The 27,443-nt window shown below is 53.3% G+C and overlaps 2 protein-coding genes across 3 annotated transcripts; both read right to left on the bottom strand.

Moving 5' to 3' along the window:
• Positions 1 to 238: 238 nt before the first annotated feature.
• On the bottom strand, positions 239 to 15,563 carry Map4k2 (mitogen-activated protein kinase kinase kinase kinase 2). The gene is made up of 32 exons (XM_055610518.1): positions 15,418 to 15,563; positions 15,239 to 15,296; positions 14,918 to 15,008; positions 14,774 to 14,838; positions 14,433 to 14,488; positions 14,087 to 14,134; positions 13,965 to 14,007; positions 13,566 to 13,638; positions 13,357 to 13,488; positions 13,220 to 13,282; positions 12,871 to 12,952; positions 12,672 to 12,779; positions 12,191 to 12,269; positions 12,028 to 12,086; positions 11,322 to 11,365; positions 11,203 to 11,241; positions 11,075 to 11,108; positions 10,879 to 10,984; positions 10,713 to 10,801; positions 10,596 to 10,637; positions 10,428 to 10,512; positions 10,252 to 10,331; positions 10,116 to 10,176; positions 9,913 to 10,030; positions 5,257 to 5,315; positions 5,072 to 5,175; positions 4,818 to 4,995; positions 3,232 to 3,300; positions 3,054 to 3,140; positions 2,727 to 2,797; positions 2,575 to 2,630; positions 239 to 2,456 (listed from the first exon to the last, which is right to left on the bottom strand). The coding sequence occupies exons 1-32, from the start codon at positions 15,511 to 15,513 to the stop codon at positions 2,369 to 2,371; spliced, it is 2,463 nt and encodes an 820-aa protein (XP_055466493.1). The 5' UTR covers positions 15,514 to 15,563; the 3' UTR covers positions 239 to 2,368.
• Positions 15,564 to 15,866: 303 nt separating this feature from the next.
• Positions 15,867 to 21,658, bottom strand: Men1 (menin 1). Of its 2 annotated transcripts, none has more exons than XM_055610615.1 (10): positions 21,596 to 21,658; positions 20,766 to 21,226; positions 19,738 to 19,946; positions 19,396 to 19,524; positions 19,138 to 19,178; positions 18,973 to 19,060; positions 18,309 to 18,445; positions 17,775 to 17,910; positions 17,253 to 17,417; positions 15,867 to 17,081 (listed from the first exon to the last, which is right to left on the bottom strand). In XM_055610615.1, coding segments are annotated over exons 1-10 (1,848 nt in total). In that variant the 5' UTR covers positions 21,598 to 21,658; the 3' UTR covers positions 15,867 to 16,601. The 2 variants fall into 2 exon arrangements, with proteins under 2 accessions (XP_055466590.1, XP_055466591.1); XM_055610616.1 differs by having other exon boundaries at positions 21,584 to 21,639.
• Positions 21,659 to 27,443: the final 5,785 nt, after the last annotated feature.

The following is a 27,443-nucleotide window of genomic DNA, read 5'->3' on the forward strand; positions in this document are numbered from 1 at the left end:
CCATGTGCCTTTCCAGCACAGACCTGTTTGTTGAATGTGCTAACGAGTCAACATTCTCTGTTCTTTTTCACTCAAGGTCTCAGTATGTATCTCTGTTCACAGAAATGAAGAGGCCCCATCCCACAGGTAACACTCAGGGCATTTGTTTCCAGCACCTCACTGTGGCAAACACGGTCACTCCAACCCAGCACTACCACTTCCAGGAATTGATCTCCCAGCAACACTTGAGTACACAGAGTGGCTCCGACACAGTTATTTATTGCAGTGTGGTTTGTGACACTAAAGTAAAAATACATTCCATCAATAAAGATCTTTCAGTTAGCATTAGTCACCTGAAACGCACACAACCCTGCACTAGCTATACAAAAAGCCAGGCTGATAATGGAAAGACCTCCAGAATGTACTCTCAGGAAGCCAGAAGGATATACAGAATGTTGCCATGTGAATAAAAATATACCAGATTGTTTAAACATCATAAATTCTTCTAGAAGGGACTGGAGGACAAATGAGAGGCAAATTTTATTTATTTTTGAGGCAGGGTCTTGTCTGCATGTAACCTTGGCTGGCCGGTGGTTCACTATGTAGACCAGACTGGACTACTGTTCACAGTCTTGCCTCTGCCCCCTGAGTACTGGAGGCACAGGCATTCACCTTGTGTCTCTCTTGTGTCTGAAAAAGGCTGTCTATAAACAAACACAAATAAAATTACATCTTGCAGCGCATACTCCTGGCTGCCCTGTCTTTGGCTTGCGACACCCACCTTTTGCTGGCAGTGGGTCTTTCCTTTCACGGGTGTTCTGCATCCCTAAGCCTCCCTTTCAGATGGACTCCTGCCACAAGGTGGCACTGTGCAGCCCACCGCTCTGAGGGCCAGTTCTCCCAGGGCACCTGGGGTCAAGTGTTGTGGGCTGGGTCTCTCACTCCCATCGCCAGCATGCTCCCAAGAAATCCAGGAGACAGGAAGCTAGGTATTACTCTGTAGCCCTTTTTACCCTGACTCCTCAGATGACCTGACTTGGGATCTGGCTCCCTATCTCAACCAAGCCAACCTCTTGGTCACTAGAAACCAAGCAATCAGATATTTAGAAGAGGGTAGTCAAGGGGACAGAAATAACCATTCACATGAGCTGCCACCCACCTCCCCTCACCCACCCACTGCTTCACTGAACTAACTGGCAGATACTTGCAGCCAGCATACCAGGCACAAGACCTCCTGCCAACACTTGTTCTAAATGTCAGCAGGGAGACAATGAGCTGGGAGTGAGCACTGAGATCTGGACCTTCGCTCCACAGGCCCCTCTAACCCTCCCATGCCAGGCCCTATCCGTGTGCACACCCTCCTTCAGTGGCCTTGGTCAGTCGGCATTTGGGGCCTCAGGTGAGGGGGGACAGCTGACCTGGGGTCTCTGAGCCTTTGCAAGGGGACAATACAAAGCAAAAGCCACAGGGGAGATGGGTGCCAGTGAGTTTCTTGGGTGTTGAGCTGTATGTTGGTAGTGACCCCAAGCCTGGCGTGGAGTGACAGAACACTAAAGGAGCCCACATCCATCCATCTTCCCAGGCTAAGCCGGCGTGTCACTGTATTGTTACAAGCTTACCATGGACATTGCAGTAGACAGGGACAGGGCGCAGATCCCAGAACAGTCAAGGAAATGGTAGCTTCCAGCAGCCTCCCAAGGATTATAAGCGAGACCCTATTTGGCGCGAGGCTGCCCTGAACAGGCCACTTTACTCAGTGCTCGCCTGCGTATGTCCCGTAAGATGCTAGATTACAGCAGGGGTCTCAATTTATAAAGCTGAGGGAGGGCTGCTCAGGGCAGGGACCAGGAAGGGAGAGGTCCAGGATGGCTATTGGACCAGACTTGCGTCACCTGAGCCTAGGCTCTACAGAGCACCAGTGGACTGGCTCTTCTATGGTACACACCTGAGACCAAGCAATTACTTACAGAAAGGTTTCCTGCAGGAAAAGGGAAAGAGGATGGGGCAAAGGTGAAGGCTCAGCCCCTCCACCCCAGAGGAACTAGTGGGATAAAACCAACCAGCTTTAATACCAATATAATTCTCTCTTAAATACATGTTGCCCAGGATAGAAGCTGGGACAGGCTCTTGGCAAAAGAAACGGAAAGGAAAAGTGAGAAAGTGGAATGATGAGCCAGGCAGCCCCATCCTGCCCAGGGCCTCCTGCACTGGGGGCAACACACCAGGGAGGGTAGGTGGTCACAGCTTCCTCTGGTCCAGTTATTGCTTAGGGGGGTGGGCTACCTCCCCTCCCTGCCCCCAAACACTTCTCAGAGTTAGGTCTGCCCTCTGGGACCCTAGCAGAGGCTGGAGGTGGCAACCGAGGCCTGGGTGCTGTCAAAGAGACAGCTCAGTAGCTGCTCTGGTGACCCGTGAGAATGTAGAGGTTGCTGTGTGCCCCGGGGTTGTCAGTAGGAATGCTTTCCAGGATGATGTCCCTGGTGAGGGAACAGGCACAAGGTGAGCAATGCAGGAGAGCTGGGTGACCCATCCCCGTCTCCAGCCTGGGGCGGTATCTGAAATGGAAGGCGCACTTCTGATACCATCCGAGTGTACCTGTGGGCCCCCAGCACGCGGAAGATCCTGGTCTCATCCGTAATCTCCTGAGTCACCTGGAAGACAAGGGGGGCTCTGAGACCATCCCAGCAGGTCCTTTCTAAACAAGGCCCTCAGAGCTGGAGGTAGCTGGCTCCCCAAGCCCCACTCACCTCGTTGGTGTCCAGACTTCGGCCCTGCATGCCATGGCTCCAGAAAGCCAGCACACTGTCCTGCAGGCACACTGGAAGAACAGGCTGTCAGCCCTATCCCCCCCCCCCCCGCACACCACAAATCCCCTCACCCTTGCCACAAGACATAGTGGCCACTCCAGCCCCACCTGACCCAGGCCAACCACAGGGGGCCCTCGCTGATGCTGGGTGACCATGCCGACTCCCCAAGAGGAATAGGGAATCTACCCCGGTCCTATCGCCAGCCCAGAGCCCGATCATGTACTTCTGGACTGTGGATACTGCCAGGTCCACATCTGGCATACTCACCCACAGTCTCGATAGGGAAGTCGAAGGTAAGCTCAGGGGCCAGTGCAGCCGTGGGCTCACCCTGCAAGTTAACGATCCTCACACAGCCTGCACAGGGAGAGAGCTGGTGGGTGGGGGGTGACAGGCCCATGAAGCCTTCCTCACCACCGTCCTGCAACCCCGATCCTACGGAACTCACGTTCAAAGCTGACCAGCACCGTGTCCCTGTCCACCTGGATCACCTGCTGGGCAGAGCCTGGGACCCCCTCTGTGGGCAGAGAAGAGAGGCAAGGCTTGGCTGGCTGAGCCACCATCCCACTCCAGCCTCCCAAGGACTGAGGGGACATGCTACAGCCAGTCTTAAACCAAGAGCATAGCTCACCTCACACCAGCCCCATGGGATCAGACTCAGACCAAGGGACTTGCCCTTAGGCTCATTAAGATCCAGGAAGGAGTTCCAGGGTCAGACAAACCAGGCAGTGAGGTTCGTTCACTGTGTGGCCTGGCACAAGTCTCTCTCTCTGAACTTAATTTTCCTGTTTAATAACTCAGACATGAGTTACCCACTTTGCAGGGCCATTGTAAGAATTAATACTGAGGGGGATGGAGAGATGGTTCAGTGGTTAAGAGCACTGGCTGCTCTTCCAAAGGATGCAGGTTCGATTCTCAGCATGCACATAGTGGCTCATGACCACCTTTAACTCCAAGTCACCTTCTTCTAACCTCCAAGGCATGCATGTGGTATATATACAGACATTAAGGGAAAGCATTCATACACATAAAGTAAATTTTAAAAATATATTTTTTAAAAAAGCAACAGAAAGCCAGGCACAGGGGTGCATGCCTGTAGTCCCAGGACTTGGGGAGGCAGAGGCAGGTGGATCTCTGTGAGTTCAAGGCCAGCCTGATCTACAAAGCGAATCCAGGACAGGCAAGGCAACACAGAGAAACTCTGTCTCAAAAGAATTGGCAATGAAATTCCAAAGGGCTCCTGGCACCTCTTGAGCCCTTCTTTCTCTAACCACTGCCCCAGCTGTCCCTGTGGCCAAGAGGTCATCCTTGCCTGCTTAGAGTGGAAGCCTCTGTTTCCTACCTGGCCAGAAACCCTCTTCTTCCTGCTGTTGCTGGCTAAGGCTCAAGCACAAGCAGCCAGCTTTCTCTTGGCTGCCAAGCCCTTTAATCTTAGGAGATCTTTTTGTTTAGTTGTCTTTTTTTATGTGATTCGTTTGGGTTTTTTTTTTTTTTTTTTTTTTTTTTGTTTTGTTTAAGATAGGGTCTCTCTATTGTGTAGCTCTGGCTGTTGTAAAACTCATGTAGATTAGGCTGGCCTCAAACTCACAGGTCCACCTGTCTCTGCCTCCCAGAGTGCGAGGATTAAAGTCACATGCTACGCTGCCTAGACTTGTTTTGCTTTTGAGACTGGACCACGCTATGCAGGTCAGGCTGCCATTGAATTCTATATAGCCCAGATCGTCCTCAAACTCAGCATCTTCCTGCCTTGGCCTGCCAAATGCTTATACCACCATGCCTTTCTTTAAAGAAACAAGAGCAGAAACAAGAAACAAAAGCTCTGGCTTGTTATGTCATCCAAGGCTAGCGTCTAGTCATGGGTCCATGCAATCCTCATGCTTTAGCCTCAGAGGAGGGAATCGCAGGCCCGTGCCACTGTGCCCAGGCTAGTCTGATAAAAATCCTTCATGGAAGCCCCGATCAGAGAGCCTGGACTGAGGTGTCCCATAACCCCACCTCTCTTGACTTTCTCAAGCACCCAGCTCTGCCGCTCACCAGGAGGGATGAGGATGTCTGGAGTCAGGCCAGCCTCCAGGGGCAAGACGTGGAACAGGACTCGGCAGCCAGGTCCCTCAGGCCCCTCGGCGCCCACGCACACCTGTGGCAGCTCCTTTCCATCTAGCACCAGCGGCTCCAGCATCCCTGCTGGGCTGGGCAAGGGACTGGAAAAATTCTGGGGGACAGCAGAGAGGCTCGGCTCTGTTTCTCCTGCGGGCATCCTGCCACCCAGGGATCTTCTGGCCTCTTACCTTCAGCAGCAGGAATTTCTGCAATGGCTCATACCACTGCAGCAGAAGCAGGCTGGCGGGCAGGGCAGCCAGCAGGAAAGTGCTGCCTGTGTAGGGGTTCCGAACTGTGGGAAAAGGAGGTGTTGGGCAAAGGTTCCAGCCTCACAGCAACCTCCCCTCCCCCACCCCACCCAGCCAGCTCTTACCCACACGACACTGCAGGCAGCCTTTGGTGTCAGGAATCTTAGTGGACAGAGCAAAGCGCCTGCGGGGGAGGGGGTTAAAATCAGCCTATGTTCTGAGAGCCATCCATGGGCGAGGCCCCACTGAGCCCTGTGAGGTGGTCACTGTCGCCTTTCTACTTTATGGATGAGACACTAGGCTCAGTGAGGCACAGCAGTGTGCCTGTAAGAGCTGTAAGGGGCCGAGGATCGGTGGGCATCTTGGACTCCCCAGGCCTGGCACTCATCCTAGGAGGGTGGTTCTTTCGGGTTTCTCTCTCTAAAGTTTATTTTTGTGTATCTAAATGTTTGCCTGCACGCCTGCGTGTCTATTATGTACATTCATTTTGTGCCTGGAGCCTGCAAAGGTGAGAAGGCACCTCAGAGACCCTGAGGTTAAAGGTGGCTGTCAGCGATCAGGTAGATAATGGGAACTGAACCCAGGTCCTCTGGAAGAGAGCAATGCCTCTTAACCACTCAAGTCATCTCTCCCGTCCCAGTTCAATTTTAAGTTTTTGGAGACAAAGTTCATGTAACCCAGGCTGCTCTCAAACTCCTGATCTTGCTGAATTTTTCCAGGTGCTGACATTAGAAGCCTGAGCCACCAGATCCAATGCTACCACTCTCTCTCTCTCTCAACTCCTCCTCAACTTTTCTTGGGCTAGCTAGATGACTCATTAGATACAGGTACCTGCTATCAAGACTTACAACCTGAACTGAATTCCTGGGGTCCAGGTGCCAGACTGAGGAAAATTACTTCTGTAAGTTGTCTTCTGACCTCCCCCACCACCCCCCAAAAAATAATGCCTTTAATCCCAGCATTTGGGAGGCAGAAGCAGGATCTCTTTGAGTTTAGAGCCAGCCTGGTCTACATAGTGAGTTCTAGGACAGCCAGGGCTAGAGAGAGAGAGAGAGAGAGAGAGAGAGAGAGAGAGAGAGAGACCCTGTCTCAAACAAGCAAAAACATAATCATAAATGTAAAAAAAATTAAAGGTAAAAGTATTTTTTTCTGAGACAGGATTTCTCTGTGTAGCCTTGGCTGTCGTGGACTCACTCTGTAGACCAGGCTGGCCTCAAATTCACAGAGATCTGCCTGCCTGGGCCTCCCTGAGTGCTGGGATTATTACAGGCGTGCATTACCACACCGGCTCTAAAATACAGTATTTCTTTAAAATGATTGCTTGATGATGGGGGTACACATCACGGCCCATATATAAAGGTCAAAAGATAGCTTGCAGGAGCCAGTCCCCCTTCCACTGTGTGAGTCCTTGGGCCTGAGCTTAGCAGCGATCACCTTTACCTGATAAACTGAGCCGTTGCAGCATCCCTCCTTTAGTTTTGACTCTGCAGCCCAGATTAGTTTAGAATTTGTAGCAATCCTCTTGCCTCAGTCTCCCAAGTGCTAGGATTACAGGCAGGTCCTGGGTGGTTTTAAACCAGCCACTTCTGCCTCTCTGTGCCTGTTCCTGGCTGGCAGCGGAGGCAGCTAGCGTGGAGACCAGAAGCTGATGCAGGTTCCAGCTTGAGCATACTCAGCCCATTTCAAAGACTGACAAACAGGCCCTGGGAAACGTACAGACTTCAAAGGGCAAACGGCCTGCCTTCTGCACCCTCGCTGGGGCTCTGACCCTGTGGAGCCAGTGGGTGGCTGTCTTACGGGGAGTCCCCCATTCCCTCAGGGGACTGATCGTTTGAACCTGTTTTTTTTTTTTCATCTGAGGAACTGAGCTGTTAACAAGGCAATCTCCTCCCAGTGCCTCAGGTCCGGTCTGTCCTCCTGCCAGGACAAGCCCCTGGGAGGAAGCTGGTGTCTGCCTCACTGTGCTGCCCTCTGCCCTCCCTCTTCCTTCCACTCTCTCCCCAGCTGGCACCTGGTGTTTGCATCTGGCGCTTCCTCTAAGAATCCCATTTCTTTCCTTCTTCTCTATGTTCAAAGTAGACAGGCACAGAGTCAAATCTGCCCCTGATTTCCTGGGGCTCTGGCAAGCCCTTTGCGTGAAGGTTGTCGGTCAGAACAGAGGCTCAGGAAGCCCAGAGGCCACAGGGCACCAGATCCAGGCTTGCTCTGGGCTCTGTAGATAAGGCTCTCCTCCAGAGCTCCCAGCACTGCTGCCCAGGCCAGGCCTGGCCTGGCCCCCAAGCTGGTCACAGTAACACTGGAGTGCTTCCTGGCCCACCCTTCTGCTGCACTTCTCCCAGATGGACAAGGGAGGTCCCATTCTCAGGGAATATGCATCTTTTGAAATGTGAATTTTCAGACAGGGTCTCACATTGTGGCATCAAACTTCCAGTAATCCTCTGCCTCAACTACTTGAATGCTGAGATGACAGGCATATAATTTACTTAATGTGGCAAACTGAATTAAGGCCAGACTCCTATGTCACTTGCAGCTGATGACAGCTCCATCCTTCCCTCAGCCTAGGTCAGAAGCCTCCCACTCAACCTTGGCTCCCCTTTCTCTTTCAAAGACCGCCTATCACCAGGAAATCCTGCTGGCTCCACTTTCAAAACAACCAGAACCAGACGGTTCTCACTTCCTTTCTGCCTACTGCAGCCTGCACCTCCATTGCTGGCCACCTAAATACTGCAGTGGGCTTCCCACGGCCCCCAGCATCCTCCTTCATCAGTGGCCTGGTCCTCACTCACCCACAGAGAACCCATGAGGACCTCAGGGCCAGTCACAGCTCACCAGCAGCCTCCAAGCTGCTGTGAGTCATAGCCCAAGGCCTCCCTGTAGAGACAGACCCTCGATGACCTCCTGTTCCCCCAGCAGGCTTCTTCCCTAAGACCTCTGTCTTGGGCATCTCGTCTCCTAAAGTATCCCTACAGCTCTCTAGCTTCTTAAAAATTAAATTTATTGGGGCTGGAGAGATGGCTCAGTGGCCCTTCAGAGGATCCAGGTTAAATTTCCAGCACCACATAGCAGCTCACAACTGTCTACCACTCCAGTTCCAGGGGATCTGACACTCTCACCCAATCGACATAAAATTATTTACTTCACTTATTTATTGCACACACACTCACACGTGTGTGTGTGTGTGTGTGTGTGTGTGTGTGTATACACATCATGATGTGATTGTGGAGGTCGGAGAAGCTTGAAGGAGTTGAATTTCTCTTTCCATCATCAGGTGGCAGGTGTCTTTAACCACTGAGCAATCTTGCCAGTCCTGCACTCCCAGGTTCCTACAGTGCTGGGGACTAAACCGAGGGCCTCCTATAGGCTAGGCAAACTCCTTTACCTTACCTTACCTTACCAGTAAGCTACAGCCTCAGCTCTGTCTTTGCTCTTGGCTCAAGTAGCACTTTCTCACAGAAGGCTTTCAAAACAGCCCTTTATAGTCCTCTTCTTCAGCCTGCTCTTCTCCACGGCATATGCTCTGAGCCATCGCTATCAAAGAGCCTCATTTTTCTAGGTTTACCATCTACCTCCTTTCCACAAAAAAATGACATAAAGAGAAGGGACAAAGGTCCCTTCAGTCCACAGATGTGCCTGAGCCCTGCACAATGCCGCAAACATAGGAGGAAGGTTCTGGCTGCATAGTTAGTGGCTAAACGGTTGCCCCTCACACGTGTCAGTGCTGGGCTGCTTAGCTTCATCAGCGAGCTCCTCCGCATCTGCTCTCCAGACCTCACCATTCTGCTTCCCAAATATCAGTCCTACTGTAGCTCTCTACATGGTCAGTATGTTCTGTTTTGACAGACAGGAACTCACACAGACCAGGCTGGCCTCGAACTCAGTGAGTAGACAAGAATAACCATGAATTCCTGGTTCTCCTGCCCCTGTTTCCCATGTGTTGAAATTACAAACATGCACCACCATGCCCAGCTGTGGTTTTTTTGTTGTTTTTTGTTTTGTTTTTTTTCTTCTTTGAGACAAAGTATCCCTAAGTAGTCCAGGCTGGCCTCAAACTTGAGATCCTCCTGCCTCATTCTCCTGAGTGCTGGGACGTCAGGCATAAGCCACCCCACCAGCCTGGCTCTTAGACAGTGAGCTGAACCACCTACAGCAGGAAGCAGACTGACCAGTACATAATAGGATCTTCTGAAATGCTGACAGGACTGCTGTCCACTGGACAGCGTCCAAGTCTGAGGCTTGGAAATAGAGGAGGGGTTTGGCCACCTGTGTGGCTCTCAACCCTCAAGCCAAATACCACAGGGTTCCCCAGGTCTTGCTGTTTGGTCCAACCTGCACACGCTTTCCCCTCCCCTGGAACACTGGAATGCATCCTCTTGATTCTGAGCTGCCTCTGCTTTCGGAGCACTCTCGCCAGCTCTACCCCAGTACCCATCCTGAACCAAGGAGCCTGTCATGAATGCCTATGTCCTTTGTCTCTCCAAAGCAGGGTTTCTCTTGACTCATGTGCCAGGCCCAGCACAAAGCCATGAAACTGCCGGATGAAGGCCACAGCCCTGCCATCTACACCATCTACAAAGCACTTTCACAACCACATCCCTCTGTCCATTCCAACAAGCCAGGTGGACAGGAGGGGAGGCCACCAACTGTACTGGCCAGGAGGAAGCAGCTTCAGGGATGCCAAAGTGCCTGAGTACTGAGCTAAGGCCCTGGCAGTCTCAGGAGTGGGTGGAGTCCCATCTAGCAGGCACTATCCTGGACCACCTCAGCAGCCCTCCCCTGCTGACCTGGGGATGATGCGCTGAGTGAGGCGGTTGGTAGGGATGGAGAGGGGTGCCTGGTGCTGCAGTCTCCGCTGCTCAAACAGGCCTGGGAGGTCATGCGCCCAGATGTGGGTAGATTTCCCTGAAGCAGAAGGGGAATACCGCACAGGTCACAGAGAAAGGTTGGGAAGGGTGCTTTGGATGCCTCCGCACCCTCTTCCTCCTACCTGAGAGTGACAGCAACACATTGTTCACACAGTAGAGCCAGGAGCAGCGCTGGGAGATGAGCTAGGACCGAAGACAGTAGCAGTCAGCACCCAGCAGCATCCCTGTGCCTCTGCCCCCAAAGCCAACAGGCCTCACCTTCTCCAGAGTATCCTCATGCAGTTCATGCAGGTTGAGGGTGTAGATGCCTTCCTCCGCCCCAACCACCAGGAACTGGTCTGCAGGCATGGGCATCCGATCAGAGGCTGCCACACGCCCCTGGCCCAAGCCTAAGGGTGTCCTAAGTTACTACCTCTGCTCTACCCGTGGCCCACCTCGAGTCACAGGGTGAACCCAAGTGACAGCAGCATGGATCTGCAAGGGGCAGCCATTGAAGACCTTGGAGAAGCAGGCACCCATCTGGGGAGGAAGGGAGCAGCTGATGAGGGGCCCAGTGGGAAGGCCAGGGCAGCAGGGCCTAGGGACAGCCAGTGAACACTTACGTGCACCTTGGGGGTGGGAGGAAGGCCATGACAGGATGATCTCTGTGCAGGAGAGAAGGAGTCAAGGCCAAGGTGACACCCTACAGCCTACCTCCCAACCCTGTGGTGTCCTCTTACCTCAGGATCTTCCCGTTGCTTCAGGGTAGCCCAAGCAGTGGGGAGCAGTGGGGGGCTGCCGGGGTCGGGTGGAGGTGCTGACAGGGTTCCTATACACAGAGGATAGTGACCGCAAGCCCTGGCCCTACCCCAGAACTCCTCCTGGACTGCCAAGCCTGGGCCTCACCTGGGGAGGACTGGGTGTTGTCATCGGGTGTTGGCTCAGTGTGGGGCAGCCCCAAAAATGGGGCCCGTTTGATGGTTCCCATGGCATCATCCGGGGAGTCCAGCTCCTGGCAAGAGGGTCAGTAACAGCCTGGCCATCAGCATGGCACCCAATGCATACGACTTACTTCCCAGTTCCGCCCTCTTCCGATCCACACCTGGAGGTCTAAGGCTGGCCGGATAGTCAGGCTCCTACAGGGACACAGCAGATGGCATGATGGGGTGTGAGAGGAGACTGGCCCCCAAGCCTGGAGGCCCTTCTACACCCCAGGTAAGGGCCCCTCACCTTTCTTCCAGGGCCTCCTGGACTGACTGCAGCAGGCTCCTGAGCCAAAAAAGGGGTCAGTGGTCAGTCTTACATAAGACCCAAGCTGCCCCTCAGCCTCCCCAGCCTTGCTCACTTACCCACTCAGTTCCTCTTTTCCCAGCAGCGTCCACTCCTCCTCCCACTGGAGGAAACCAAGGCAGTGACAGGAAAGAGGTGAAGGAAAAGAGAAGGGTATCAAGAGATGGAAGGAACAGCCAGGAATGATCTGGAATTCAAGGCATGCCTAGACTACAGGGTGAGTTCAAGGCCAGCTAGGGTAAGTGAGTAGATCATTCTCAACATTAACAGAGAGGAGAGGGGTGCAGGAAAGAGCAGACCAATAGACAGACGGAGAATATTCTGGTGGCAGGAAAAGACTCATGAAAGACCATAGAGGAAAGCCAGGAGGGGGAGACGGAAGGAGACAGTAGGGCAGAGAGAAGCACTCACTGTGGGATCAGAGAGAGGAACAAGTGACAGAGTAAGAGTAGATGGTGAAACATTATCCTGTGACAGGCAGACTAGGGGATCTGGCCGAGCTGGGGCCCTCAGTCCTGTGAGACCTACGTTTCAGAAGGGTGTGGCCAGCCTTCCACTTTCCAGTGCTATCTAAGGGAAAATGGCCTAGGAGGGGCTGCCACCCCAGGACCCCAGGTGACACAGGCCCAGGGGAGCCGCTACCCCAGGACCCAGGTGACACAGGCAACCCTGCTTCAGACTGGCCTTGATCTGGGATGTTCCACCCGCATCTGGACACCGGAGCCACCCCACACCACCACTCCCTCGACATAGCCGGTGCCTCACCGGTTCATTGAGAGGATCTGTCTCCTTCCGTCGAGGAGCGCCAAATTTCACTTGGTGAACTAGGGAGCAAGAGTCTTAGGTTTAGGAGGGGTCAACGTCTCAGGATGGACCCCCAAAGCAGCACCAGGGCCATGGGTGCATTTGGCTTCGTCAGAAGACTTACACTGGATCTCAGAGGGGGTTCTTTCGGCCGGCCCATGATGGCCCCGGGAATGGATGGTATCTGGGAACATATCCTGGGTCTAAGAAAGAACACAGCCAACAGACTTGCATCCAGTTCTCACCTCTTGCCAGGAATTTTCCCAGGTCTTCACCCCCATCAGGTGTTCTGTTTTCATGACAGCCCTCTACGATTTCTATGAACTAAAACAGCCCTACAGCCCTAACTTCACAGGTGGGAACACTGGCACAGAAGCATCAGGACACTGGCCAAAGGCCACACAGAAAGGGAGACAGCTTAGTCACAGTCATGGCTGACTTGGCTCCGAGGCAGTGCAGTGAGGCCAGACCCATTCAAAATTCTTGGGGGGTGGGCTTGACTAAAGAGGAGCTCTATGCTGGAATCCCACAAGTCATGGAAATTCTGATTTATACAGCTACAGACCTTTTCTGACCTGCTAACCCGGCTCCCGGTCCCCCTTTACCTCCAGTTCACAGTCTTCAGGGGACAGGGCTCCCAGGTGAGGGTCGCTGGCCTTGTCCAGGAGCTGCGTAAGGAGGGCCCGTGGGAGCTGCTGGGTTGTGAAGGGGTGCTGGAGGAGCAAAGGGCGGTCAGGTTAGCCCCTGTCCTCCAGATCTTGTCTTTGAGCTTTAAGCCCCTAGGCTTCCTCCCCTGCCTCCCACCTGCAGAAGCTTCTCAGCTGTAGGCCTCTTCTTAGGGTTCTTGGTTAGGGCCAGCTTGAGGAAGTGGTGGAAATTCTGGGTCCTAGTGGGCACAAAAGCCCCACCCACCCAAACCCAGGTTGAGTTCTATACAGCAGTATCCTGTCAGTTGCCCCAGCTAGCCAGCAAGGAGCAGCTGGGACTGCTGCTGTTGTGCCATAGCAACGCCTCCATCACAAGCCCCCAGCCCTTCCCTTCCGTCCATATTGAGTCAGCCTAGAGTGAGAGCCATGATCAACCATTGGTAAAAGCCTCCATCCCATGCAGCTTGGCTGGAAAAGGGTATCTCAGCCGTTTTGTGAGCCCTCACCAACGTGTCTTGTCTCTCAGCTTGGGGGGTTGGAAGCTGCTCTTCGACATTAGCATCAAGGCCCTGGGGAAGATGTGAGGTCATAGGTCAAGGGTCAGCAGGGTAAGGGTCAGGCATGGGGCATGTGCTAGGCTGACCTCATGGGGTGCAAGTGGAACAGCGGCGGCTGCAGTTCACCCAGCTCAATGGCAGTGATGCCCAGGGCCCAGACGTCACACAGCTCATTGTAGCCACCCTTGCGTTCCACAGCAGCAACCTCAGGCGCCATCCTAGAGTCAGGGTCACAAGTGGGATGATGAGGTGCCCTCCTGTGGCCCCTGCTCCCATCACCAGGGCACCATCTTACCAGTATGGAGTGCCAATGAAAGACCGCCTCTTGGCCACAGATGCTGTCAGCTCGCCTGACACCCCAAAGTCCGCTGCAGGAAAAAGAGACTTTTACCAGCCTCAGGGCCTCACTCACCTCCCATCCCTGGGCACAGGCGCTATCTGACAGGGCTTGGGTCCAGCCACAACTGTCCCAAGCCAGGCCAGGCCCCTCTTCTGAGAAGGGGACACCATCTCTGAACACCTGATCCCTATTCTAGCCTTCCCTCGACCTCAGCCAACTACCAGCAAGCAAGTAATAATGCTACATTTCCTAAATGGGGAAACTGAGGCTCAAGCAGTAAAGTCACTGGGACCCCAGCACTAAATTCTATGCTCCGAGCCCTGCTGAACCTGCATGGCATCCCCCAGTACTGACCCAGCTTGACATCACCCTGCAGAGTGAGCAGAAGGTTGGCGCCCTGGAGGACACAGAAAGGATTGTGTCAGGTACCTAGCAGCTTCCTCCTCTCTTGAACCATGCCCTTGGCTGACCCCTACCTTGATGTCTCGGTGGATTTTCCCCTGCGAATGCAGGTGGTGGAGCCCCTGGGGACAAAGAGGAGTCTCTGAGGACAGCTACTTAGAACTAGTTACCTCTCCTGAGCCCCTCGTCAGGACTGGGGGCCCCCCACCCAAGCCGCTTCCTCCTCCCCTCTCCCCAAACAGGAAGTGACTGAGCCAAGAGGGAAATAAGCTGCTTCCGGGAACAGAACTGGGGGCCCCCTCCCCCTAGGACACATAGCCCCTGGGCTACCATCCCAAGGTCCCAATCCTTTGAAGGCCAGCTGGGTTGGGCCCACACTCCTAAGGATTCCGAAGTGGGTGCTGCCTACGAACCCAGTACCTTCAGTGCCTCCCGGCAAACATAGGCAATCTGCCGTTCTTCCAGAGGCCCAGTAGCTGAAATACACAATACGAAGGCTGGAGAGAGCCTGAGGCATAGGCTGACCCTTCCTAGGCACCCTGCACAGTGGGGAAGCAGCAGATACTACTACAGGAAAGTGATGTTAGCCACATTTCTTCTAAGTTTAGGCTGGGAAACTGAGCCCAGAGAAGGACGGTGTTTCTCTCAAGGTCACACAGCCAGTCAGAAGGAAAGAGGAGCCCAAGTTCAGCCAGAAGGATGCCCTCTTGCCTCTCTGTTGGGATGGAGAAAGGCGATGTCCCATGGAGCCTGGCTCTCACCATGGTAAATTTCCTGCAGTGACCCCCCTCCACAGAACTCCATACAGATCCACAAGCGGTCATTCCTGGGGAGACAGAGAGCTGGGGTTGGCACACAGCGAGGCACTCGAGGGCTGTCTGGGGTAAGAAGATAAACAACCTCACCTGAGGTAGCTGCCAATGTAGGCCACAACATTGGGGTGGCGGCATTCACGAAGGATGGTGATTTCCTGCTGAAGAGAGCTGATGTCGTCGCCTGGGGAGCACAAGGCATTATGGGGGGGGCACACAGGGGTAGCCCAGACTCTGCCCCTATGTGCAAACTGGACATAGAGTGTTTCTCTCCTCACCGAGCAGGTGACAGCCCTAAGTCTCTCCTGCAGTCGGCCTCTCTGGGGGTCTCGGAAATGTCAACTCTCCGCCCCCGCCAGCTCAAGCGTCCGCGCCCGCCTCCCTGGAGCACAGAGGCCCCACCCGGGCCCACACCTGGGTCTAGCTTGACGATCTTCACCGCAGCCAGTTCGGAGGTGACGGTGTCACGGGCCTGCGGGGCGCAGGGCGAGAAGCGGGGTGAGGAGGGGGCGGGGCCGGGGCTCCCGCGGCGGGACGTGAGGATGCACCCTCCTCCTGCGCTCCCGCCCGTCCCGCAGCCCCGCGCAGCGCACCTTGTAAACGTCGCCATAGGTCCCGGCCCCCACACGCTGCAGCAGCTCGAAGCGGTCCCGCGGATCCTGCAGCGACACATCCCGCAGCAGCGCCATGGCCCGGCGCCGGACCGGCCGGCGGGCGCAAGCTGCGGAGCCGGCGCGGAGCGGCGCGGGGCGGGGCGGGCCGAGGCGGGAGGGCAGGGGCAGCGCCGAGACTCCGAGGCCGCGGGGGCGGGGCCAGGCCGGGGCGGGGCCAGCGGGGATGCCCCGCCGCCCGCCTAGCCGGGAGGAGGCGCCCTAGCTGCGCGGGGAAGTCCCCGAACTAGGGGCGGAGCTTAGGTTCTTCCCCCAACACCCGGATTCTCAACGCGCTACAGGTGCAGAGCGAGAAGTTCCAAATCCGAAGACGGAGCAAAAGCGGACCTCCACTCCCCACCCGATCCCCGATTTCCCAGACGAAACACGGACTTGTCTTTTTTTTTTTTTTTTTTTTAACAAAATGTATTTATCTTCCTTGGAACTGAAAAATAAATCTATGTACAAAACAGGAAGAGACTGGCCCTCCCCCACCCCGTGCAGATTTCCTCCTGGGACCTCGGGGAGGTTCCCAGAGGGCTGGAAGAGCTCCTGCTCTGTTCTGGGGCCAGTTTGGTCAGGAAGCAGGCGAGGCTCAGTACTATTCACAGACAAGAGTCGGAGCTTCAGGTCCAGGACTCTGGGGCTAGGGAGGCCAGGAAGCGAAGATTTCCAAATTCAGGCAGCAATATATAAGTTCTTTGGGGTAGGAGACTTGGATTCCCAAAGGATGGAACTCTGAAGTGCAGAAATCTATCCCTAGGGACTGGAGTCCTGGATAGCATCTGCGCTCCTGGGCTAAGGTCAACCTCAGCCCCCACCCTCATGCCGACCTGTTCAGGCTTGACTAGGGTTCCTGTCACGGTCTATTGAATTTCAGGGGTTGGACTTTCAAGATTGGTTCCATGGACCCACGATGACGTTTCAGTTGGTCGGCTGGTGGAAGATGAAACCTGGGCTCTAAGAACCGGGCTACTGCTCTGGGGCCTGAAAAGGAGCGTTAACTGAAGGCCCCCAGTCACTGCAGGACAGCTCTGGGGCCCCTCGGGACTATGGGCGGAGTCTGGTCTTGAATTAGGGGACTAGGGAGAAGCCTGCGGGGAGTAAGTCACAGAATCCCTAACAGTTCAGAGGCCCTTGCGCTGCCGCTTAAGGAAAGAGAGTGTGTAGTCGCTGGGTGTGGACACTTTCTGTTTCTTCATCTGCACTTGCGACTGTGCTGTGAGCTGCAGCTTGATGGCACTGGAGTTGATCTTGGTGGCCACCAGTAGCTCCTTCATGCCCTTCATCTTCTCGCTCTGGAAAGTGAGCACTGGGCCCCCCGGTGGCGGCGACGCCGCAGGTGCTGGAGCCTGAGCAGCACTGCCGACTTCGGAGCCACGGGCAGTACCTGGGACAGTCCCTGGCGTTTTCCGGGGTGGTCCTGACCCTGCACTTTGCCCCGCGGGGCCCTTGTCCAACGCAGGTTTCTTGGGTGGCGGGGGCTCCTCAGGTTTGGACTCTCGGCGGGGACCCCGCCGCCGGCCTTCTCGAGCTTCATCCCCCCATGGCTCTTCAGTCTCTGCTGCCTCTGCTTCCCGGCTAACTATGTGCACCTTCTGCCGCACCTGGGCAAGAGCGCAAGCCAAGGAAAAGGTTGTAGCTAGCCAGTGGGAACTCTGGGCTCAGCCCAGGGCCCCCTCCTGGGAGTCTCCTTTCAGACAGGCACATGCTATCACCTCACTCTCTGTGGCTACTGTCACCCTGTAGTTCCAGCCCCCTGGATGGTGCCCTCTCACCTGTCCCTCAAAGCGGCCTAGGGACTGCACAAGGAAAGTTGCCCAGCCTACATGCAGCACTGGCGTGGGGCTGCCTTCCTCCCATTTGCAGATGCCATCATAGAATCGCAGCAGGTGGGCAAAGCACTCTGGGTCCTGGAGGGCAGAACCTTGGCCCTGGGTGCCCTGGACAAGAGGGAAGATACATCAGAGGTCAGACACTGCGTGCGTGCAAGCCAGGCTCCACCTGGGCAAAGCCCCGGTTCCACTGAGGGCAAGGGCAGGCCAGGACCTTTTATAAAGCCAACCCTTGGTGTATGTAGGGGAGGAAAGTGCCTTTCCCCACTTACGGCCTAACCCACTTTATGGCCATAACCTGGCCATGAAGGCTATTTTAGGCCTTTACCTAAAGACTCCAAAACACCCTGAAGTCCCTTCAAACCCAAGCCCAGGATATCATCTCCAGCAAAAGAGAATCCCCAGTCCCGTCCAGGCAGTCCAACGTGGCCAGGAAGGAGGGACCGATGGAGTCCAGCCCTTCACCTGGGCTTGCTCCCCTGGCCGCTCCTCGCCTGCTTCTAGTAGGCTGGCTGCCTCCTTCAGCAGATTGGGGATGACATCATTGGCCACTTCAAAGAATTCCTTGTAGATCTCCTCATCCTCCCGGCAGTAGTTGTAGCTGTGAGAACATGGAGAACTCAGGTTGACAGTTTCCCCACAATGGGACATCCCACTGACTGGGTAAGAGACTGGGGTCCTTGTTCACCCAGATGATGGTGACCATGTTTGTCCAAGGCAAGATTAAGAAGTGGGATGTGGGACCCTGGACTCTAGAAACTGGGCAGAGACTGTGGCACCATGTATAATGGAAATAAACTGGACAGAGAGAGGAGGGAAGAAAAGACCTGAGATGAGACGCTAACCAGAGGTCCTCACTTCCCTGGGGATGGCAGCCCTGGCTGTGTAGGGGCCAATCAGAGGGGAACGAGCTTGGGACAAGGCTTGGGAAAGGGGTGGATGATGGGTTGGAAAGTGAGAGGAAGGACAGACTGGAGGCCCTGGCAGGGGAATCCTCACTCTTGGATAACAGTGGCAGTGTCGGCCCAGGCCTGCAGGGCTTCTCGCACGTTGCGGTTACGACAGTGGTAGCCAGCCAGGTACATGTAGGGGTAGATGTGCTCATCCTGGTAGTAGGCCTTAGCTGAGGCAATTCCCTGGAGGGTGGAGCAGAAGAACCTCAGGGAGGCAGCCCCCAGCGCCCTCATCAGTGATATGCTACAAAAAGAGGATGCCAGAGTCCTCCCTGTCTCTACTCCTGGCTCCATTCCCCGTTGGCCCTTCTACCCGGTGCTCCCCACTCCCTCCCACCTCCACCTCAGACCTGAATCTACAAGCCTGCTTACAAGAAAAAGGCAGACAACAGAAGTGATGACCCCACGAAACAAGCCTAGGGAGGGAGCACTCAAGTCTGGGGCAGGTGCCCTCCCCGCATGCTCCTGTACAAAGACTTCCAAGTCCGACCATCCTACCACACGGGGCAAGCTAACACCTCTCCATAGGCTACATGCCAGGAAGGTGAAGGCCAGCTGAAAAAATGCTGGGCTTGAGGGATAAATTCAGGTGTTGGCAATCCTAGGCTGGGGAACCCAGGGCACTTCTTAAACACAAAACCACCCTCATTCTACCTATGCCTTACACAAAGTAAGGCACACAGAGTTGCTGCTTTCGGAGATGGTCTCACCTTGTGATAGAGGGTTAGTGGGTCTGGCCGACCAGGGGTGGGCTCCAGCTCCTCCAGATCTGCTAAGTTCCCTAGTGCCATGGGGTACCTGGGAACAGATCATAAGCCCAGGGTATCACCCAGCTCCCTGATTCCCCCAAGGCCTGACCATATCCTTCTACTGACCTTTCCAGATGTCCTAGGTCATACAGCAGCCAGAGCAGCTTCTAGAGCCGAAGGGAAAGAGGTGTGAGTGAGGAGAAGGGGGCTGCCTACCAGCTAGAGTGGTGTCCAGAAGCAACAGGGCCCTTCCACCAGAGAAGGGCTAGAGTTCAAGACCCAATCCTTTCGTAAAGCAAAGCCCTTCATGGCTCAACTCCACTTTCCCTTGAGCATTGAGAAAGGAGGGAATGGGAGGGCCCCGGGCACAGGCGGTCTCCTCACCTGCTGCAGTTGCAGCAGCTCCAAGGAGTCAGTGTGAAGATCAATGGAAGGGTTGATGGCACACACCATGAACGCCACCTCCATCTTGCGGTCACAACGCATGTACGATCCTTTGAGGTACAGCCAGCTCTTGGAAAGGCACAAAAGCAGACATCTCAGGATGCCCCACCTTGTGCCTGCTCTAGGGCATGGCAACGTGAATCGGTTCACATCTGCCTTCCCCCTCCAAACATAAAAAAGGGGGATGATGGGCTGAGGGGAGCATGACAGGGAAGTACAATCCCTCCGAAGACTCGGGCTCACCGAGTAGGAAAGGGGCAAGATCGAGGGGAAATACTATACCCGTTCTGCCACACCAGCATTGACCGTCTGACCCCTGCGATCCTCGTTGCCTTTGCCATGCCAGGTGACCTCAGCTGTCTGCTCCCCGTTGGGCCCAAACACCACCCAAGCATGATCCTCAGACAAGGCCAGATGGACATCTCGGAGACCCAGGGCCTGGCAGGCCCCTACCACTGCAAAGGCCACGCCCGAGCTGTCTAGCTTAGTGCCTGTGAGAAGAGGGCAGCATTACTGGAAGAACACCTCCAACGCCCCTCAAGCCTGTGTCCACGCCTCACACCCTCCTACCCACCCACCGCACTCACCCTTTGCTGCTCACAGCCTCTCCCTCCTCAGCCCAACCCCAGCAGGAGACCTTTTCTGGAGCTCAGCTCCACCCAGCCAGAAACTCTCCCTCCCTTTCCCTACATCACGCACTTCTGTTACCAAAACGACTTAACCCGCCCGGTGTCTTAGACCCGTAGTAGGGAGGACAAACTCATGACCCCAGGCATCCCCTCACCCCACCCCTCCCGTGCCTGATTTCTCTTTTTTTCCTGCTGGCCTCAGATTCTTAACTCAATGCCATGCACCGGGAGCTGAAGCACTTTGCAAGTCCTTAGCCTTAAGCTTATTGTGCTCAAGTCTGTGTTTCCTTTCAAAATATTTTCATAGGCACCATCTCATTTTCCTTGTTTCCAATGTGTCCACCCCTTTGTCCTGCCTCCCCAATCTGCTACCACCCTCTTTCCCCATATGTTGGGCCGCCACATTCCCGTGGCCATTCAATGGCAGGGCTAGGGGTGTTGAAGGGACAGTGGGTACGCTCTGGCACCGAACGACCAGATTCCGGCCCCAGCCCTGTCATTCTGGCATTAGAACATCACTTCCCCTCTTCGGGGTTGTGTTTCCACAGCTGCGAAGTTCTAATACCTGCCCCACTATGTAAGGTTTACAGGTCTCCAAAGGGCTGTAAACCATACTGTTCGGACGTGAGAAGAGGCAAGCCAACATTCATTTGCTCCCCTGACCGCCTGTGTGACGCCAACCTGTGATGAAGCTGAAGAGGGACTGGATGTGGGCTCGGTCCTTGAAGTAGGAGCGGCTGAGGCTGTTCCATATGACGTCCGAGACCTTTTTTACCAGTTCGCGACTGGAAACGCCCCCCTCTCGAGGGTAGAGGGAGAGGTCCACAGCGCCGCGGATCTGAGCGGTGAATCGGGCATAGAGGGCAGCAATGATGGATAGGTCGGCCACCGGGAAGTAGGTGAGGCCGCCAGGAGGGTCAGGTGCGGGGCTGGGCTGGAAGGTGAGCTCGGGCACGTTGGTGGGGATGACACGGTTGACAGCCAGGAAATGCTCCACGAAGCCCAGGACCAAGGAGAGGAGCACCAGGTCAGGCTCCTCCCGGCCCAGCTCCGCAGCGAACAGGCGCACCACGTCGTCAATAGAGCGCAGAGGGAACAGTGTCTTCTGGGCGGCCTTCAGCCCCATGGCGGCGGGCGGTGGCCTGCGGGCGAGCCGAGGGAGGGAGGGTCGGGCTCGGCGAGAGAGCCCCCTCCCAGGCTCGACTGAGGTTCTGCCCTCCGCCACAATTCTGCTTCGCCAGCCGCTTCGTCCTGCGCTCACGGGCGGCGGCTCGGTCGCTGAGACCCTTCAACCAAGGCCTTCTTGTTCCCCACAATCCCGGGACCCCCAAGCCCCAATGAGGCTGTGTCCCAAAGTCCTCTCTGGGGAATCCTTAAAGGCCGCCCCTCCCAATCCCTATGACCTCTACCCGGCCCTCTGGAGCCTGTCCAGAAGGTGAACCCGAACCAGCCTCCCGCAAGTCCCAAGGAGAGTCCCGGCCTCTGTCCCCCGAGCCCACCTCCGCGCTTACATCCCACACAAGGCACCGCGGCGCCCGCCGCCTGACGCCTGCTGGGAAATGAAGTCCCGCGCCTCCTCCTCTGGCCGCACCGCCTGCCGGGAAAGTGGACTCCCTGTTCGGCCCGCCCTCGGAAAGTCTGGAAATGATAAGCCAGTCAAGCCCGCAGTGGTTTATGGGAGAAGTAGTCCTACTGCTTTGCTCCGGCGCCGGTCTACTAAACTCCTCAGCGATTGGTCACATACGGTCACACCAGAAGAGGTTCCGCAGTGCCGTCTGGGAGATTGTAGTCCTGGGACTGAACGCACTCAGGCAGAGTAGAGCTGCTTCACTGGGTGTGACGGCTGGTTTGCAAACTGGTGCTGGTGCTGGAGGAAGGAAACTGGTGCTGGAGACCTGGCTCAGGTGTTTAGAGCACTTGTTGCTCTTGCAAAGGACCTTGCATTCAAGGTCTGTAACTCCAGTTCCAGAGGATCCATGCCCTCCTCTGACCTCCACCAAGCACGACATGGTGCGTACGCGTAAAAAAGATGCGGACATGGGCTGAAGAGATGGCTCAGAGGTTAAGAGCGGTGACTGCTCTTCCTGAGGTCCCGAGTTCAATTCCCAGCAATCACATGGTGGCTCACAAAAAGAGATCTGGTGCCCTCTTCTGGTGTGCAGGTGTACATAAGATGCAGACAAAACAGTCATACCTAAAAAGACTGCAGGGCTGGACACGGTAAGGCAGAGGCAGGAGGATTTCGGTGAGGTCAAGGCCAGCCTGGTCTGTGACGCTAATACCAGCCCTTGGGAATTAGGGGCAAGAAAGTCAAGATGCAGAGGACTCTGGGTTCCCAGTGTCAGCTCACAACCGGGTCTTTAACCCAGTTTCAGGAGATCCAATGTTCTCTGCTGACTTTTGCAGCCTTCGGGAAAGCACCTTGTGCACAAACGTGTAAAATAAAATTAAGGAAAGAAAAAAAAGGAAAAGGATGAGTTCGAGGTCAGTTTTACCTTAGACAGGATCTTGCCTTTTCAGTTCAGACTGGCCACAAGCTCACTGTGCTCCTGCTTTTCGCCTCCACGTGCTGGGATCATAGATGTAAAATGCCAGGACTCCTAGCACACACACACACCCTCCCCCCATGGTCACAAACCTCACTTCACTCATCTGCGATGACCCGGTTTCCAAAATAAAGTCTGTGTCTGAGACTAAGACTTCAGTACATGGGGCTGAGGAGACGGCTCAGCGGGTGAGACTGCTTTGCTGTAGCAGCAGGACGGCCTGAGCTCAAATCCCCAGAATTCTCTTACACATCTGGAATCCTAGCACTGTGGGGCAGGGGAGGGGCTTAAAGACAGGAGGCTCCTTGGGGCTTCCATCCTACCAACCTAGCTTCAGGCTCAGCAAGAGAGCATGTCTGAAGGAAATAAGGCGGAGAACAGGATACTTGATATGTTTCTGTTCTTCACCTGAGTAGGTTTTTGCACACGGGCAAAGCACCACACGCATATGACATATATATGAACAGAAACTTTTTTTTTTTTTGGAGACAGGATTTCTCTATGTAGCCCTGGCTGTCCTTGATTCTCTTTGTAGACCAGGCTGGCCTGAAACTCAGAGATCTGCCTGCCTCTGCCTAACCCTCCCTAGTGCTGTGATTAAAGGCCTGTGCCATGACTGGCTATGTCTACCCACATATTTTAAAGTTTCTTTGACTTATAACTTTCTTTGTTAAACTTTCTATAAAGCTATGAAACTACTCTCATATTAGAACATGGGATTTGGATTAACCTGAATCTACATTCTTGGGCTATGGTCACTCACAGTTGCTCTAGAATAAGCTATCTATTGTTCCCTTTAATGAGGGGGTCGGTCACAATGGTGCACGCCTTTAATCCCAGCGCTCTACATAGCAAGTTCCAGCCAAGGCTTCAGAGTGAGACCCTGTATCAAAAAACAAACCACAAAAATTGGGGCTGGAGAGATGCCTCAGAGTCAAGAGCACTGTCTGCTCCGCCAGTCTCTATCTCACAGGACCCAATGTCCTCTTTTACCTTCCCTGGTGCAGGAGGAACATACACATACGTGCAGGCAAAACACTCATACGCATGAACTGCAATGAAAAAAAAAAACACTTAAAAATTAGAATATAAACGTATTTATCATAGAAGGCCTTGACTATATGAATTCAGGGGGGTCACTAGTCTATCATAACATCACACATAGGTGCTCAAAGGTCACAGTGCTCACAACCTACTTCCAGCAGAGGCACTACCCCATTTTCTCACCTCTGTCACAGACTTAAACCTCAATACTTTCTTTTAGAGAAAGAATAAGCTTACTTAGCTCACAGTGGCAACTCTGGCGTGGGTCCCTTTGGCTATGTCACCTTTATGGCATCTGGTGAAGCAGTAAGATAGGAGAGCTGACATAGTGAACCAAGAAGGAAGAGCACAGAGGCCTTTGCATTTTTTAAAACGGCAACTTGCACTATAACTTTAGTAAACACACACACACACACACACACACACATATATATACATTTATATGTATATATATGGAGAGGGGGGGGGTCTCACTGTGGAGCCTGGCTGGCCTCAAACTCATAAAGATTCACTTCTTTCTGCATCCCAAGTGCTTGGATTAAAGGTGTGTGCCACTTTGACAGGCCTTATTTTGCTTTTTTAAAGGTTTATTTTGTCATTTCTAATTTTGTGTGTGCGTGTGTATAAGTATGTGCTCATGAGTGTAGGTGCTGTGTGAGCGAGACAGAGGCCATGAGACCCCCTGCAGCTGGTGTTACAGGCGGCTTTGAGTCTTTGTGGGTGCTAGGTCCTTTGAAAGACCATACACTTAATGGCTGAGCTATCTCTCTAGCCCCTTCGTTTGCTTTTCGAGAAAAGGTTTCACTGACGTTGGTAGGACTAGTCCTCTGACTCCTGACCTCAAACTTTTCTCCAGCCTCAGCCTCCACATCCAGAGTATGGGAACTACAAAACGAGCCACTACAGTCAGCCTTAGAATAACTCCATATCGATGCAGAATATCATTTAGCTGTCCTGTCTGCCAGATTCAGCAAATCAGTCACATCCTAGTCCTGGAAACAGAAATCTTGGCTTTCCCAGATGGCTGTTTGCCTTTTGCGGTCGGAGCCTGTAGTCGTCTCTACAGCTTTAACACTAGGGGGCGCTCTGAACCCAGGTTTGCACTGATTCTGCTGCGTACTTCAACCAATAAGAAATCGGTGCTTGGTGGTCAAGCCGTTGGGAGTTTGGGGTTGTGCTCTTGAAAGTTACTTCATAGAGCTTTGTGGTATCTCCAAGGCGGTTGGCCAGAATGAAGCTGAATATCTTCTCCCAGGCACTGGCTGTCAAGGAACACACTGAAGTGGGTGATGAATGCAAACATGGCACTTTTTCTTTTTTTCTCTCCCTGAGACAGTTTCTCTGTGTGGCCCTGGCTGTCCTGGAACTCCTCGAACTCAGAGACCTGCCTGCTTCTGCTTCCCTCGTGCTGAGACTAAAGGAATGCCCTACCACCTCCCGGCCGACTCTGCACCTTGTATGAGAAGCTTACGGCATCCAAAGTAGCTGTCAGTGCGAGACTTGGGGTGGCATGGAAAGGGTTCTGCGTTCGCATCGGTGGTGAGGATGACTAACAGGCTTTCCCATGAAGCAAGCTGTCTTAGCCAACAGCACAGTCCGCCTGTTGTTGGGTAAGGGTGTTGCTGACATAGACCAAGGGGAAATACTGGGCAGAGGAAGTACAAGTGCGTTGCGGACGGACGCCAACCTGAGTGCTCTCAAATTGGTATTGTTAAAACAAAAAAAAAAAAAAAATAGGAGAGAAGGACATTTCTGGACTAACAGATGCTATACCTCGGTGGTTAGACCTCAAAAGAGCTAGGAGAATCCACAGCCTTTTCAGTCTCTCTAAAATGTCAGGAAGCCCTTAAAGATGGTAAGAGGACCCGGGCCCAAAGCACCGGTGACTGGCCACCTTGTTACCCCAAGTCGTCCTGAAGAAACGATGTACTAGGAAAACAAGGAGGGTGGTGGTGGCGCACACCTTTAAGCCCGGCACACGGGAGGCAGAGGCAGGCAGAGCTCTGTGAGTTCCAGGCCAGCCTGGTCTACAAATAGAAGTCCAGGACAGCCAAGGCTACACAGAGAAATCCTGTCTGGAATGCTACCGCTCCCCAAAAAGTAACAAATAGTCAGACCGAGAGAGAGAGAGAGAGAGAGAGAGAGAGAGAGAGAGAGAGAGAAAGAAAAGTTATCTAATATATCCATTTATTTCCCCAAGCTGAACTCATCAGACTCTTTTTTTCAGACTGTCCAGATCCTCCTTCCTTGGGGTGGACACCCTAACAAATGGCTCTTGTAAAATAATAGCTAGAGTCAAACCAAAGTATCTTAATCCCTTCTGAGGGCAGCAGCGGCACCCCTCCCTCAGTGACGGGCCTATGTCTTTTTTTAAACATTTCTTTATTAAATATTTATTAAATATTATTAAACATTTCTTTATTAAAGGCACGCATGCCACAGTGCACATGTGTTGAGGTCAGAGAACAACTTCTGAGACTTGGTTCTCGGGCTCAGTGGTCCTTGCAGAGGACCCGATTTAGATTCCCAGCCCCTACAAGCTGGGTCACATCAGTCCTTAACTCTGTATCCAGAGGCTCTGATGCTCTCTTTTGACCTGAGCAGGCATCAGGCACACAGGTATTAAAGCTCTTTTTCTTCATATATATTTATATATAAATAAACATATAAATATATAAAAATATATTTATAAATAATATATTTATATATTTTTCATATATATAAAAATAATATATATTTATTTGACATAATATATATTTATGTGATACACAGGTATTAAAGCTCTTTTTCTTCATATATATTTATAAATTATATATATTTTTTTTATTTTATTTATATATATGAAAAAAAGAGCTTTCTTGGGGCTGGAGAGCTGTCTCAACAGTTAAGAGTATTTGTTGCTATTTCAGAGGATCCAGGTTCAGTTCCCAGGACCCTCCTGGCCACTAACAACCATTTCTAAATCCAGTTCCAGGGGAGCCAGTGCCACCTTCTGACCTCCAAGAGCCCTGAATGTACATGGCACACATACCGGCAAAACGTTCATACACATAAAATAGAAATAAATTTTTTGCATGTAAAGAATTGAAAAAAATTGGGCAGCGGTAGCACACGCCTTTAATCCCAGCACTCTGAAGGCAGAGGCAGGCTGATCTCTGAGTTTGAGGCTAGCCTGGTCTACAGAACTAGTTTTAGGATAGCCAGGGCTCACTTGAAAGACAAACAAAAAGAACTGGGGAAATGAACTTTTAAAAAAAAAAATGTAACTAATGGTTAAAGTGGGACGGTTCATTGGATAAACACACCTGCCAAACAAGGGGACCTCACTTTGATTCCTGGAGCCCACCTAAAGATTGCGGAGGACTGACTCCACATTTAATTTTCTGACCTTCACGCCTGCACTCACAAATACATCATACTATGACCACAGCAAACGCAATTTTAAAATGTAATTGATTAAAATATATAAAAATGTCAAAACTTGGAAATGAGAGTAGAATTGGTTGACTTTTTCTGGGTGCCAGGGCAGCAGCTTTGATGAGGGATGAACTTAGGTCCTAGGTTGCTAGAGGTCTGGACAGCCCTTCCACCTCCTCCACAAAGCCAGTGGAACCTTCTGTTCCCAGAAGAGACAGAAGTTTCCAAACAGCCTGGTGGCGTCTGGCACATCACCGGTCTTATAGAACCTCTTGTAAGGTGGGCTTTACTTTCTTAGGTGTTTAGTGTGTGTGTGTGTGTGTGTGTGTGTGTGTGTGTGTGTGTGTGTGTG

The sequence above is a fragment of the Psammomys obesus genome, unplaced genomic scaffold (assembly GCF_907164565.1).
Source record: "Psammomys obesus unplaced genomic scaffold, mPsaObe1.curated_primary_1811, whole genome shotgun sequence".
Taxonomy (NCBI): Eukaryota; Metazoa; Chordata; class Mammalia; order Rodentia; family Muridae; genus Psammomys; species Psammomys obesus.

What these genes read in the sequence shown, in the direction of transcription:
- Men1 (XM_055610615.1), bottom strand. An exon ending in CCTCTTCAGCTTCATCACAG is followed by an intron (nt 19,947 to 20,765) that starts GTTGGCGTCACA and finishes CTCTTCTCACAG; the next exon opens with GCACTAAGCTAGACAGCTCG. An exon ending in ACTGCCACTGTTATCCAAGA is followed by an intron (nt 17,911 to 18,308) that starts GTGAGGATTCCC and finishes ATGTTCTCACAG; the next exon opens with CTACAACTACTGCCGGGAGG.
- Map4k2 (XM_055610518.1), bottom strand. Translation starts at nt 15,513, where the DNA reads ATGGCGCTGCTGCGGGATGTGTCGCTGCAGGATCCGCGGGACCGCTTC. An exon ending in GGAAAAGAGGAACTGAGTGG is followed by an intron (nt 11,242 to 11,321) that starts GTAAGTGAGCAA and finishes TTTTTGGCTCAG; the next exon opens with GAGCCTGCTGCAGTCAGTCC. An exon ending in CGCGTGCTGGGGGCCCACAG is followed by an intron (nt 2,457 to 2,574) that starts GTACACTCGGAT and finishes TTCCCTCACCAG; the next exon opens with GGACATCATCCTGGAAAGCA.